The sequence below is a fragment of the Myxocyprinus asiaticus genome, chromosome 10 (genome assembly GCF_019703515.2).
Source record: "Myxocyprinus asiaticus isolate MX2 ecotype Aquarium Trade chromosome 10, UBuf_Myxa_2, whole genome shotgun sequence".
Classification (NCBI taxonomy): Eukaryota; Metazoa; Chordata; class Actinopteri; order Cypriniformes; family Catostomidae; genus Myxocyprinus; species Myxocyprinus asiaticus.
The window spans coordinates 37,024,190-37,040,150 of record NC_059353.1 but is presented as its reverse complement, the minus strand read 5'-3'; the positions used below and the strand labels follow the sequence as shown (position 1 = coordinate 37,040,150).

General features: G+C 36.1%; 1 protein-coding gene across 1 annotated transcript in view; it reads right to left on the bottom strand.

Annotated features, from left to right (window-relative positions):
* LOC127446903 (low-density lipoprotein receptor-related protein 1B-like) overlaps positions 1-15,961 on the bottom strand; it is a 491,131-nt gene that overhangs the window by 53,399 nt on the left and 421,771 nt on the right. Inside the window, exons 50-59 of the mRNA XM_051708221.1 lie at positions 15,421-15,570; positions 14,687-14,809; positions 12,942-13,061; positions 12,317-12,445; positions 11,879-12,001; positions 9,752-9,892; positions 9,160-9,347; positions 6,230-6,413; positions 5,810-5,895; positions 2,521-2,643 (exon numbers count right to left, since the gene is read on the bottom strand). Coding sequence (XP_051564181.1) covers positions 2,521-2,643; positions 5,810-5,895; positions 6,230-6,413; positions 9,160-9,347; positions 9,752-9,892; positions 11,879-12,001; positions 12,317-12,445; positions 12,942-13,061; positions 14,687-14,809; positions 15,421-15,570 — 1,367 coding nt within the window. The remainder of the gene's footprint in view (positions 1-2,520; positions 2,644-5,809; positions 5,896-6,229; positions 6,414-9,159; positions 9,348-9,751; positions 9,893-11,878; positions 12,002-12,316; positions 12,446-12,941; positions 13,062-14,686; positions 14,810-15,420; positions 15,571-15,961) is intronic.

The following is a 15,961-nucleotide window of genomic DNA, read 5'->3' as shown; positions in this document are numbered from 1 at the left end:
ATATGAGATCTGCCCTATCATCATCTCACAACAGATATGCAGCCATGCCAATTGACAAGACCATATCTTCAGCAGTCATTTCAGCTAAGCTGATCTTAAAATATTCTTGGAAATGTCAATGATTGAGACAAATTTTCCCAATCAGAAAAGTGCCTCCAGATAAGCGCATAAGAGGAAACATTAATATTCTGAGAGGGAAAGAAAGAGCTTCTGGTATTCCAGTGATCGTGTCTTGCACTGATTTGAAGAAGCGCCTTGTGTGGAAATGAAGGCTAACTCATTTAAAATGTCAACATTTGAATATATCAGCACTGAACACACATGGGGCATCAAAATCCAATCAGATCTTCAAAGTAACTGCAATCCTTTCATATATATGAGTATATGAAGGCTAAAATCTTTATAGACATTATTCAAGGGCATTATTTATGGCATGTGTCCTAAATGCTGGCTAACAACAGGATTTTAGTATTCACACCACATAGGGCCACATAAGTGTGGTTAAGAATGCCAACTTCACGATTAAGGCAAAATAGAATATAAACTTTGGCCCATCATCTATTAATAGACAAAACCCCTCATTAAACCACACCAAAGGCATTGCCTATGGCATCATGCCTAACATGATGACACACTACAGTGCAAGACTCTTATTAAAGAGTTATTACATTACAATATTACAGTGATCTAACCCAGAGTTCATCGCTACCACAATCCAAACTCTGGGAATTGCTGCTAGGGGCTTATAATTTGCTCCTGGCTTCTGTTTATTAATTGTGTAAAATAATATATTTGAAGTCTGTAAAAATTCTGATTATGTGGCAATACGAATTTAAGTTGCAGTCTCAGCATTGAAAGACTAATAACTATTTTCTTAATTCATAAAGTTTAACAGAGAGTTTGAAATAGATAATCATAATTTAACACTCACAAAACATAAAAGGTCAATGAAGTAAACGTCTGATTAAAAAGTTAAAGTATTTACATCTATTAGATGCTTTTGTCAAAATGATTTAAAGTGAATTTAAGGTGCATTTAAGATCAGTTTTTGTGTTTCCTGGGAATTGAATCTATGACCTTGGAATTGCTAGTGCCATACTTTACCAGTCGTGGTACAGGAACCAGTCATTAGAGATTCTTTATGACTGTATCATGAGTCATCATAAATGTTAAGTCAAAATTCATTGTCTTTTCTCTCTAGCATGGTAAGAGAATAAACACAATTATGTGTCTTCTGCTGTAAGTCATGTATTATTACAATCACCACATTAACAAATTATTGATCAATAAACTTGTTTTTTTTTTTTTGTTTGTTTTTTTGTTTTGTGCAACAGCAATAGTGACTGCAATGGAGCTGTATAATTATGTTGTAAGATTATCATTATATCTCCAGCTAATGATGGGTAAAGTTTTCTTACCTAAACATATTTTATCAGCCTTCATTGTCTCTATTTCCAGTGTTCTGTAGATTACACCCGGAAATGATAATGAATTTCAAATGGCTTTAGCTAGTGCTGAGCAGGGGTGATAAATCAGGAGGGGGCAACACTGTGTAATGAAGCCAAATGAGGCTCTTGGCCCCTGCAATGAAGCTAATGAGATGGGGGAAAGTGTTGCTCAGCAGGTACGTGGCAGAGATTTGCATCTGAGCATTAACAATGTGACCTTAATGAGTCCTCAAATATTGCTAAAATGAGCAACCTATAGCTGTATGGCTTTAAAACAGAACAATTTATTTAGATATTCAGATGTTGACTTTAGACCACTCTATAGCACCCCTTTGTTAACATGACAAATAATAACTTGTCCAGACAACTTAGCATTTTTGTCACTCCTTGTTTAGTCTCAGTCTTAAACAGCATGCTAACAGATGCACAATCCATTCAATGACCATTTGATGCATATTGTACACAAAACTGGAAAGAACCTTCTCCATCCGGCAAGGTCTGATCTGATTGGCTGACATCACGCAACTTCCAGGAGCAGGGCACATAATTTTGTTTTTTTACCATCAGTCTGCCTTGAACAAAGTCATATTTACAAGGTGCAAGGTTAATAAAATGATCACTTTTGAGGAAGAACTAATCACTGGATTTGCACAAATTTGCCAGGTTAGTGGAGCCAAATCTTTGAACAAGATATCCTGAGTTTTGTTTGAGGGTGTAAGTAGCAAGTAGACTAGATATCTACAAGCAGAATTGTATAGTCTGTTCTTTTTTCCAACTATGTCTGGGAAACAGCCTGCACTTTCTACTTTTGGATGAAGAGACATTTTCACACCAATATACTAATATCGTGGTATAATCTATTTCAGATAAAACCATCCCTAAATTGCACATAAAAACAAAGCAAACTGTGGTTGGTTGCATTATGTGTTACTCAAATGGTCTCTTCATATGAAGTAGGCAGTTCTTGGCCAGAATTAGCTGTAATGTGAACCAGACCCTTTGCCATTTCATCAAAGGTCTGGCTACGAGAGTCTCACAATATTGATTTTGATAAATGAGTATCCAGACGTACCTTAAGGTCACTGCCATTAAGGCGAATTCTGTTTATCCTCCGGCCACTGGGTCTGCTGAAGTCAATCCAGTAGATGAACTCCTTCTTGTAGTCGAAATCCAAACTAATGATGTTATTAAGACCCTGTAGAAGTCAGAAGAGAACCCAACACAGAAGTTGAAGGGGTAAATTAAGTCACAAACATCCCAACACAAGATGGAATGCTTAATTAGCCACCTCACATACACTTATCTCTTGACAGAATATGGCAAGGATGTTCTTCGGACATGAAACATACAGAGAATACATTAACTTTGATATCAATTCATAGTATTGATTTTCAAACAGGATGAAATGTTTGGTATATGCTTGCAGCTCACTTTAGAATCCAGGGAAGCAGTTCAGAGAGCCTTCAGAGCGAATGCTGAGGGTACATTCGTTACTGTCATGTTCATGTTAGCCTCCTCTCAGTCAGACTACCATTTGCTCGCCTCCCCTTTACCCACTTCACCACGGGTGCTAAGATCAGGCGACAGGCACGATGACAGACGAAAACCAACCTGATACCCATATCAGACCATCAGCACTCCCAAAGACAGGTCAATAAGCCTCCAGCAAACCTCACAAAGACCTTTAGCCTTGTCTTGGTGCCAAAATCACACCAACTAGCTACCGGGGTACCTCAGAGTTTAATGCTTGGGGCCCCTCTTCTCCATTTACATTACATCACTGGGATCTGTAGTTCAGGCAAATGGCTTTTCCTATCATTACTATGCCGATGACACACATCTCTACCTCTCATTCCAGCCTGATGATCTAACAATAGCTGCACGGATCTCAGCCTGCCTCACAGATATTTTGGGTTGGAGGAAACAACATCATCTCCAACTCAATCTAGCAAAGGCAGAGCTTCTCGTTGTTCCAGCGAGCCCAGTAGTTCATTATAACTTTACCATTCACCTAGACTTATCAACAATTACACCATCCAGGCCCGATCAGGCAGATTTGCTGTGCATAACATTAGGAAGATCAGACCCTTGCTATTTGAGCATTCTAAATAACTCCTTGTGCAAGCTCTTGTTATACCGTATCTAGACTGGACTACTGCAATGCTCTTCTGGCAGAACTTCTGGCATGTACAGCCAAACCTAAATGAATACATGAGAAGTGAACTTAAAGTAACTGAATTCTGGTCAATTTGTTTTGAGTTCCATGGAGGAAAGAAAATCATAGGGGTTTGGACTGACATAATAACAGGTCATTTTCGTTTGAGCGATCTATCCCTTTAAAAAGTCATTTTGTTCAAATGTTCTAAAGACAAAAATTTTTTTTTGTTTTTTATGTGATACCTAGGGAAACACAAAAGGGGGATTCATGCAGGTCAAATAGGCCCAGGGCATCTACTTGGATTGGGCAATGTTTTAACCATTAGAAATGCTTTATTTATAAATACTCTACCCCTGATGAAAAAAACAAAACAAAAAAACAGCTTAAACCAGCCAAAGCTGGTTTGGTGGTCAACAACGACCTCTGGGTGTCACAATGAGGCTGCAGGGGTCACTCACATTTAGGAGCAAAAACTTTCCTCCCTTTGCCCTTATTAAACAAAACTGAATAAATTAAATTGAATGATTACTAATAAGACTACTCCATAAAGGGGGAGAGTTCTTGAGAGCCCTCTAGACATTCCCCTGGATGACAGTTTCAATTGGTATGAATAATGTAACGAGTGCCAAATTGAGGAAACTCACATTTCACTAAGAATCATCATTTAGATGGTAATGACTATAGTTCTCTAATGACACCAGCTGTGGTTAATAGTACAGGGAAATGCAACATTCAACAGTAGGCCAAGAAGTAGTGGCTATATCTAAGAGTCCAAAAGACTTTTCATTGAGCTATTCACAGGGGCGTAGCACCAAATGTTGGGCCCCGGGAACAGAACTATTTTAGGGTTTAACTTTTTAAACAATTTACGTATTTCCTTCTTAGGAAAGAAAACTAAACAATATTTAACAATAATGTTTGTTAACATTTTCCAATCAAAGCCTTTTATCGTTTAAATATATAATGCACTATATAATATTTTATGCACTAAAATAGCACCAGTTCAAGTAACACTAAATGTTTCCCACAGTCTAAGTGAGAGTTTGACTAAATGAAAAAACTAGTCCCCATAGGTTGAGTATTTGTCGTAATGGGCATTAAATCTCTTAAACCCTCATCCACCACAATATTAAACCGTCGGCAGGATGTGACTATCCACTTGATATCCAGGGCTAAGCACCTCTTTGGACTCCACATGAAAAAGTGCTGCAGAGAACGGGATCAGAATGGCATACTACCAATACTACTCTTATGCTTCTGTCATACCTGTGTGTGGCAGAAATAGCAAGTGGTGTGGTAGTATGCCATTCTGAAAACGTCCAAAGTCTTGTCCTGCTTTTAGCACTAGCACTGCCCAAGTAATGATACTTCATCCAAATGCTGATGCTTCAAAAGAACAGTAGCAATGGATTCAAAGTTGAAATTGTTCAAACTCTGAGTGGTGGGTCGACAGACCGTATGTCATGCCGATTTTTCACTCCCTAGTATGGGGGTAGGTATAGGTGTGGCCTTTAGGGATAGGGACCAATGACTCCCTACTATGGTTAAGGTTAGGGATGGGTGTACGTTGTAGGGGTGAGCTTTAGGTATAGGGACCAATGAGGAAGCAGGGAGTAAGAATCTGGCGGGGAATTCGGCACAACACCGGCTGCAGCAGTCCCACATCAGTTCCATTTATCGTATGTTTGGCTTTTAGCTTATAGTTAATATAGACATGCTTCTGTGGTAATTATACTCCACCTTACCAAGAACACAAATTAACTCAAATATACTTAATCACTCATCAAGCAACACTTTATAAAGAAAAATTTACTTAAATGAAGACAAAAAACTCACATTAAACGTAAAAATGTATATAGCACACATTTAAGGCAAACAACTAAATCAAAGTGCTTTTTTTTTTTCTTGTTGAAGCTCCACCAAGACGGGAGCCTACTTAATGACTTCAATTAGTGTTCTCAAAGGGCACAGGAGGCAATAGACTATGTGTTGTTATCAAAGCCATGTCACCACAGCTCTTAATTGGTCCCCTATTATGCTTTTACAAAGCTAGCAGTTCTATCTTATGGTCGGGTCTCTGAAGCCCACTTAGAATCTCCAGTCGCATTACAGCAGTCTCATCTAGTCAGACTGTATGTGCAAACTTTCAATAAAGTGTGAAAAAAACAAACAAAAAAAAAAAACAGTTTACGTAAAGCTTTACCTGTTTTAGAAGAGTGTAATTGGATCCACCAACACTTAATTTTCTGATTTCATGAAGATCGGCTAGTATAAGAAAAGGCTCTTCAGCTGTTAGAGAAAAACACATGAGGGTTTGTTCTTGCGGAAGTTTTAAATGTGTATGCTCATTAGCCCTCACTTAACACCAATCAAAGGTGACGTGATGTTAACAAAGCCTGAAATCAGCATGCTAGTTAAGTTGTAACACATTCAGTGTGAGAAAGCATCTGAAATCACTGAGGTGTTGTCGTGTTAATGTATCTTTGACTCTTGTAGAATTGACTTACTGAAAAATCAAAAGTTCAATGAAACAGAATACAATTATACTATCTAGCATGGCCCTTGTGTGTTCTACCTAGGGTAAAAAGCACAATAGGTATGGATATAAACTATGGAGGATTACCTGAAACAGATTTGCAGCTGTTGGGGTCTTTCTTGGGGGCTTCATAGCCATCTATACACAAACACTTATAGGAACCGTAAGTGTTGATGCAGGTTTGGCTGCAAGGGAGGCTGGTGGAGCATTCATCAATATCAACACATGTTCTTCCGTCATTTTTAAGGTGAAAACCTGGCCAGCACTTACACTAGACACAATGAAAAATTATAGAAGTTAATTTAGATATGATTGTAAACCAGGAAATTGCTGTAAGCATAAAAAAAATAATAATAAAAAATAATAATAAATTAAAAAAAACATCTGATTCAGTGCAATAATCATTAAGTGAACTTAAAGTAATTGAATTCTGGTAAATGTGTTTTGAGTTTCACGGAGGAAAGAAAATCATAGGGGTTTGGAATAACAATAATAACAGATCATTTTCATTTTGGAGCGATCTATCCCTTTAAAAAAGTCATTTTGTTCAAAAGTTCTAAATGCACCTCACACAAGAAAAACTGCTGGTGTTATGTTGATAATGAAAAATCACAAACTTTTGTGCCAAGCCCTTAAACATGTTCTAAATCTTCTAAATCAAAACCCTCGGTTGGGTTGAGTCAGTTGTTCTTTTGTAGCTGGAGAGAATAACTCATGTTCTTTCCTCAGTCTGTAACCTCAAGGACCTTGTGATGATACTTCCATTTATACAGTGAACAAGGTCAGAGTCTTCACCTACAGTATGTGCCCCCTGCCTGGCATGTTTGTATGTTTGCAGCGTAAGCTCCTGTGGCCTCTTTATCGATTTTGTGGTGGATTCTGCCATTCTCTGCATCCAAACACCTCTGATGATCATTGGTCACATGAACATGGCACTCTTGAAATCTAGTTTACCCATCAGAAACTCAGCAGAAGTGTCTGTGACTAGAAGGAATTAGCTCTGAAATCTCCTACATCAGGCATGCCTCTAGACAGCTCCCAAAGGTACAAGCTTTTGTTTATACTTGATACTTGACTAATGCTGCTTTTCTGAAAATCAATTAATTATAGTAAGTTTTGTCATAGATGTTGTACTCACTTGAAAGAAGTGACAAGAATGTAAAGCCTGCCCGCATTTGGACATACAGATAATGACAAAAACAAACCAGACTAAAAGACTGCCAGTGTTGCAATATCAAATTTATCCCTCTTTGGTTCACATTATATTCTAACAATTGAAAATATGTTTTTTTTTTTTTTTTTTTTTCACATTATGTGTATAAATATATATCAAGTGAATTTTCAATAAATTGCTAAGGGAGCCAATATTTACTTTGAATAACATTCACAAATTAATATAATTTGTTACATACAGTCTTTCACTATGTAACATCTAGAAATCCAGCATAACCCCAGCTACACCTGATCTAATTTTAGATTAACAGACAATGGAATAAATCATAAAATCACTTAAATTAAACTAAACTAAATTTAGTTTATGTTTAATTTAGTTTAACTAAAATTACACTATGTTTAATCTTAAAGTGGCAACATATTATTTTCTTTCACAATCTTGCTATTCTGAAAAAAAAAAAAAAAGAAAAAAAAAAAAAGAAAAGAAAAACATATATAATAAATTGCATTGTTGGGATTTAAACAGCAGTCTTTACAGAAACCAATAATACACAGTGTTTAAGCCACATGACATTTGATTTCCCCACCCAGACTCTTTTGTTTTTTCCTCTGATCACCCTACAGAAGAAACACATGTTGAAGTGCTCCTTAGAGTGTTGCTATTTGTGTTACTATTTATTTATTTTTTTTACATGGCAATAACACAAATAAGAAAGAAAAATGTGCACACATATTGGAAATGCTGCCATAGCGCAACTCTGTTCAATAGGAAATAATCAAAAAACAATATAAACTAAAAATGTATGATTATCATGTATCCTTTAATATTGTTCTTAAAAGCAGACTTCATCTTCACTGTTAGATCCAATGCTGCAATTTCTCTTGCCCTTTTTTATTAAACATTAATGTGTGCATTGCTTCAAAATAAATGAAACATAATTCATCACCATACTTATGCATAAATACATTTATATTATTATAAACACGTCTAAGTAAATAAATAACTGCAACAATATAATTGATGCCATTATCTATTAAAAATTACCAATGAGGAAAAGTAAAACTACAATTCCACTGTGGTACGAATACATTTACAGAAATGCATTTAATAGCACACTTTAAGGAGCACTTCAACATGTGTTTCCTCTGTAGGTTGATCAGAGGGGAAAAAGAGATTCTGGGTGGGGAAATCAATTGTCATGTAGCTTAAAAATAGTGTATTTGTTTCTGTAGAGGATTCTGTAAAGACTGCACTTTAAATTTCAACAATGCATTTCTATATATATATATATATATATATATATATATATATATATATATTACTCTCTGAACAGCAAAATTGTGAAGGAAAATAATATGTTGCCACCTTAGGTTAAACAAACTGTAAGTTTAGATAAATTGTAGTGATTTTAATGTATTATTTATTCCATTGTTTGTTAATCTTTAAGATAAAATTAGATCAGTGTAGCTGAGATTATGCTGTATTTCTAGATGTTACATAGTAAAAGACTGTATGTAACAAATTATATGAATTTGTGAATGCTGTTCTAAGTAAATGTTGGCTCCCTTATTGAAAAGTCAGTTGAGGGACGCATGGACAACAGATACTATATGAATTAAAAAAAATCACAGCAACAGAATTGTTTATGTATATGTCTACAAAGTAGAATAAATAATGAAAAGACCACATAAGATTTTAAGCTCAAACTTGGCAAATCTCTGAAAGAACATATACTAATTTATTATAGAACATTTATAATATACTGTATTTCTGACATCAAATAAAATATGATGTATAAAATATAATATTTATAGAGAGCGAGCGAGATATATTATTGGACAACCTTGTATCCCACTTGTAAGTCCTGGCAGTCCTGCGTACAGCCACTGACACGACGGTTGAGACATTCATTGACATTGCAGTTCTTCTCATCTGAACGATCCCCACAGTCATCTTTCAGGTCACATAAACTCTTCTTAGAGATACAGCGGCCATTTGAGCACATGAAAAAGGAACTATTGCATAAGCTCTCTAGAAAAAAAGAGGGGAGTGAAAAAATGGAACAAATTAAAGAAAAATACAAAAGATCAAAACAGACATGTTTTTGTTGAAAACCTAAAAATGCTTTTGGATATAGCATGGATTTGATTGAATGGTATGAAAACTGCAAAGCTAAATGCCAAGTTGAATTTCAACAAAAAGCCAAATGTTATTTCAAGCTTTCTGCAACTGCCAGTAAGTGCAAAGCTTTTTCATAGAAGCTTTATATGCTTAGCTGAAAACATGCCATCCCTGCAGGTCAAAGTTATCCACTTTAGTCCCCCTGCTTTTATCCATGATGTTCTTGTATTGCAACTTGTAATGCCTTAGATGTTCTGTGAGCCCCACATCCATCAGTCAAACATATTTCAGGCACAGCTTTACAGAGCCATTACCAGCAGCCAGGCATTTGAGATTGAGGGGCAGCTCATCAGAGTGGTCAGGGCAGTCAGGGTAACCATCACACTCCCACTGGGCGCTGAGCAGGCATCTGCCATCAGCACAGCGGAACTCATCCGGCCCACATGAGCGGTACGCTGCATAAAGTGTAAGAACTGTCAGCATACTGACATACTCTGCTTTAACAAAACTTAGGGATAGTTCAGCCAAAAGTGAAAACCCTGACATCATTTATTCATCTTTATGTCAAACCCATATGATTTTTTTCTTCTTTCAAGGAAAAAGAAGGAGATATTGAAATGAATTTCCAGGCTATTCTTTTCAATACCTCAAAAGTGGAAGGCAATCAAGCTGTCAAGCCCCGAACAGGACATAAAAGCACAACAAAAGTAATACACTCGACTCCTGCGCTAAATGAAAACATTTTTTTTTAAGCCATATGATAGCTTTGTGTGATGAACAGATCAAGTCCTTCTTGCGTTTCACCTGGTCAAATTATAATACACAAAAAAACTTGAGTGTATCGTGACTTGACAGATTTCAATCTGTGAAAAGTGTGAATTAAATTTGAGAACTTGGGTGGAAGACAAGAATTCAAGTGAACGATGATTTTTAAAGGGATAGCACACCCCCCAAAAATAAAAAAAATAAATGTCATAATTTACTCACCATCATGTAATTACAAAGCTGTATAACTTTCTTTGTTCCTAACTCATTTTATGTTCAATGCTGCAATGTTAGTCTCAGTCACCGTTCACTTTCATTGCATTTTTTTTTTCTTTTTTTTTTTTCATACAATAAAAGTGAATAGTGACTGAGGCTGTCAGTGTTCCACAGAAGAAACAAAGTCATACAGGTTTGGAATGACATGAGGCTGAGTACATGATGTTAGAAATTTTATTTTTGGATGAACTATTCCTTTAATTTTGGTCTGTTCCTCACAAGATGGTCTTGTCATCCACCTTATCACAAAGCTTCAGAAGACTTGGAACACAGTGCACGAATTAAATGGTGACTTTTGTCCTTTTTAGGGCTTCCCAACCTCTGGTCCCCATCTACTTTAGGCTGGATATTCTGCTCTTATAGAATGAGAGATGATGGCAGAATTTTTATTTTTGGGTAAACTATTATCTGAACAATAAACATTTGAGCAATGTGTGAAAGATGAAAATAACTGGAGACAACAAAGATATGTGATATGTAATATTGCTATTCTTGGGCAACAGAATGTATTTTCTAATGAGATGATTTCTTGGAATCTCTTTTGTTATGAATAATATCATATACATTCTATTTCATCTTTCTACTTTAGTGCAATATGGCCTTATGACATAAATTGTGAGGGCGTATGCACATGGCTGATGTCCTGCAGAGAAGGTGCCCTTTCATCTTGTGAAGACCATGGTCCAATTTCTCCATCAAAAGGCCCACAAGTGTTAATTGATATAAGCAAAAATATTTAAAAATTTATTTTGAAAACCCAAATTAATTCAGTACAATACTGACAATTCTTTAAATTGTTCTGTCTTTATTAAAAATGAATAGTGCAAATGATTTGAGCACAGAGCAGCCTTAGGCTTACAGGAGAATTTTAATTAACTGAGAAATGCCTTGGTATTTTTATTAAAACACTGCACATTTTTACTGTTTCATTGTTAGATTTTGGTGATATTCAGTTTATTTTAATGAATAAATACAATTAGCATAAAAAATAAAATAAAAAATCCTTGAGGGAAAATCAGGTATTAAAAAAATGCCTTAAAAAATGTGGAAAGGATATACTTTTGCTATAGAAAAAATAGTACATTATCCATGTATTTTCATGTCAAACACAGCTTGACACAGCTTATTTGTATAGTGTGAGAAATCAGACAGTTTTAGTCAAGTCATTTATATTTGTATAATGCTTTTCACAACACACATCATTTCAAAGCAGCTTTACGGAAAATTATGCTGCAACAGAAAATGGTGCTGTAATGTCTTGAAGCGCACATTGTGCAGTTTAAATAAATAACGCAATTAATAATCATGCCTTAAAAATGACTGTCTTTAGGCCCCCAGTGAGCAAGCCAAAGGCAACTGTGGCAAGGAACACAAAACTCCATAAGATGCAAGATGCTTACCGCATTCTACTGATTCATCTGAACCATCTCCGCAGTCATTGTCATGGTCACAAACGAAGCGTTTTGGAATGCAGCCTTTGTTAAGGCACTGGAAGGAATTCTCATCACAGGTGTTATTTGGAGCTGGAGGAAAAACATCAAAACCTTGAGCTACTAAGAATGTATTCACTTTAGGGTACTTTTCATATCAGCCCCACTCATCTCTATGAGTGCCTGGACTTTACAAAGATATTACAACACGCATTACAAATGCAGTGCCTGTGGTTAAGTATATCTTATTCTTTGGATGTCATTAGATTTTTAAATCCTGGCCTTAGCACATATAAAATTATAAAGAATGCCCAATATAGCTGCTAGAGCAACTCTTGAAGGGAACTTTCATCGATAGCACATTGACATGCAGAAGACAATTTTAAACAGATCAATGAGAATATTTACCACAGCCGGCCGCCGCAAGCTCATCGCTCCCATCAGGGCAGTCTCTCTCCCCATCACACAACCAGCGCTTTGGAACACAGGCGTACGAGCCTGGACAACTGAATAACCCTGGGGCACAGGTCACAGAGCCTGGACAAAATGATGTTGGCAATGCACCATTAATTGTTGCTCAGGGCTATTAATTATAAATGACAGACGTTAACTCATTGCTTACTTGAACATCTTGAGAGACCACTCAGAAAAGCATTCGAACAAATTTATAGCACACACATTTAGAAGTTGAGTGTTGCTTTTCAACTTCTGAAATTATTTTTTATTTGTTATTTTTTTAATTACATTTGCCGTTATTAGGCACAGGGCAATGTCATTAATATCTTGCTGACATTTAATTACAATCCAATTAAACAAATGTTTACTGCAAACATTTATTAATGTATTATAACATGATTGCAATTTTTTTAATTTATTTTTTTATAATTGGCCAATTTATAATAGTTGCTTCTTATTTAGCCTGCATTCAACTCAATTTTCAAATCTTTTAAAATGCTGCCACTGTGGCATGAAACATTTTAATTAGCCGAACATTTACAGTTGTTAGGAATGAAAGGAGAGATCATATGCATACCGCAAAGATCCACGCTCTCATCCACTCTATCTCCACAGTCATCTTCACCATCACAGAGCCACTGCTTTGCTATGCACTTGTTCTTAGAACAAGCAAACTGGTTCCACAGACAGGAGGAGTCTATCAACAAAAGAGATGGAGAGCCACAAATCATAGTGCTTAGAAAAACAACAAGCATGATTTACCTCTTACATGGTTGTTTTTCATTTTTAAATTCAACATTATATTGGCTGAGGACTGATGAATTACACTTATGTTCTTTTGCTTTAAAAACACAAACAGCAATGACAAAACTGACTAGCATGCTAAAATTTAGCCATAAAAACATTGTTCTCAAAATTGATTTTATGTGATGTGGCACTAAAGCAGAATATATACTGTATATATTTTTTGCATTTTATTTATTTATTTATTTTTGTCATCTGTCACAACCATAAAGTTCTAGCAGACACATCAGCCTCTGTCTTCTTTGTGTTGAAAAAAATAAAAGTAAAAGTTTTGTGGCTATTAATCCATGTCTGTTTGCTTTGAGGTCATCTATATGCTACTGTACTTAGCTGACAAAATACACATCTAGCAGATATACAGTACACATTTAAAATGTACAGTATTTCCAGTCATTCTCTGATATCTTGGTTTACGGCTGTGATGCAAACTAAAGGATATTGGCTATTTAAAATCACTCCCAAACTTCCAATAGGAAATTTGTCAGCACAAGAAAGAAAACTGTCCTCTTCAACCTATACAGGGGTTTTAATGACTGTGAAATGGTATATATTTCACAGATTTTTTTCATGTGTTTGCATATTCTGACATAATCAAGAATACAGCATGGATCTTATGGAATATAATTAGATGCAAATATAATTATTTACTATAATAAGCCTATGATTGTGCAAATGTGATAGCAGAAAGGCAGATGAAAACGGAGATGGCACACTGTGTATGTCTAAGCCATGTATTATTTTTTCCCCCTTTTGATTCTATTCTAGTCAGACCCTGCCTGCAAAGAGTCAGAGTGGTCTACTCCTGGGGTTATACCACGGAGAATGAAATTAAGGGTCACAGCAGGATAGATTGGTCTCAAATTCCCTTGATTCACCTTGACTGCCTGATGCTCTCTGGTGATATCTGCACATATCCTATTTCTCTTCAAAGTGCTGACAGCGAGCAAAGACTTTATGTCATGTTATGAAGAAAAACATTATTTCAATTAAAAATCTGTACAAGAGAGTGTCATATCAGGTAAAGTATGTACACTGCAAAAATGTTTGTCAGGTAACCTAAAAAGACAAAACTATTTTTATTCAAGTTAAAAATATTGGGTCAAGCTAAATACATTCGGTTAAACCAACACAAGTCATTTTAAAAGTCAGACTAAGTAGACATAACACTTTACTATGTATGTAGCTTAAAATAAAATGTACTACAATCTATGGCACAATGCAGTCTTACATAAATGTATAAAATCCATCCATCTATCTAAGATTTTATACAACCTTTTAGTAAACTAAATATGACTGAGGGAATCTGAGGTTATTTACCTACACATAAGCCTCCAAGGGCACAAGTACACATCGAGATCATTTTTATCACCTGAAAATGCTTCTCTTGACTTCTGTATTAGCAGATGAATTGGTTTCTGTAGTCAAAGCCCATCTCAAGAGGTGGGCCGTAATCTCTTGCTCCACATGAGAAATCAAGCTGAATGAAAGCAATGGGAGGCTAATACCAGTCATGCTTACCGCACTGGAACTCATCTGCACCGTCCTCACAATCCTTCTGCCCATCACACAGCCACACGCTGGAGATGCAGTTTCCACTGGGGCAAGCAAAGTGGCCTTCTGCACATTTCTGCCCATGGGAGACTGCGGCAGCAAGACACAGAGTGCAGAAAATAAGCGTTTGATTATGGAGAGCGTAAATAAGTCCAAGATTTGCTTAGTGTAGTGAGAATTTGCTCTAGTGTTTTAAAAAAAAAAAAAAAAAAATTGTAATTATTATTCCCTCGCTAAAATGTGCTTCTAGGCAGATGGAATCTTGATAAATCTCTATGGAACTATTAGGGTTTAAAAGTGCTTTTGCTTCATTAAAAGCATATCTCCATTCAAACAGGTCTATTCATATAAATTTCACATTTCCTTTCTATTTGAAACCACTGACACATTAATGAGTAATAAGCCGAAACCTGCCAAGACTAATTTTCGAGCCACCTTTTCATCAACAGTTTGAAGGGACTTGCAGTCTGCGAAAATGTTTAAATATTTGCCCTTCACAAGTCTGACAATCAGCGATAATTTTTCATCCGCCTTCAGAACCTTTTGAGGCTCTTTAGACACGGAGAAAAAGACAGGGACTTGTCTCCGCCTAATTACACCCTTCATAAATAGTGTTTCTACAAAATTAATTCGATTTTAATGAAAGCTGGCTTCTTCAAGATGCAAAACTAACACAAACTGAGAGATATACTGAGTGTTACCCTGACAGTTCTTCTCGTCCGCATAATCTCCACAGTCGTTAGCTCCATCACAGAGCCAGGAAGGGTGAAAGCATAGTGAGGTGGTGTTGCAACTGATGAAGGCCTTTTCAGCCACTCCCATTCTATAAAAGTCTGCACAATCAGTGTGATCTGCAGAAAGAAAAAAAAAACAAAAAAATGATAGAGACATGAGACAGAGACAGATACAAATGATTCCAACCAGCTTCATAAATTAACAAGGGCATGGGGCAAAAATGCCACTGAAAGTGACAAAAAAAATGCCCCAGATATGTGAAATGTGGGGGTAAAAAATCCCCCTGTAGTGAATTCCTCTCTCTCTTTTTTTTTTTTTTTTTAACAATTGATTCAACTGAAGTATTTTACATAAACAATAATGGCACATTGTTGTTTCACACTCACTGAGCACTTTATTAGGAACACTATGGTCCTAATAAAGTGCCCAACGTGGTCTTTATTGTAGCCCATCCGCCTCAAGGTTCAACGTGTTGTGCATTCTGAGATGCTATTGCACCTTAATTAA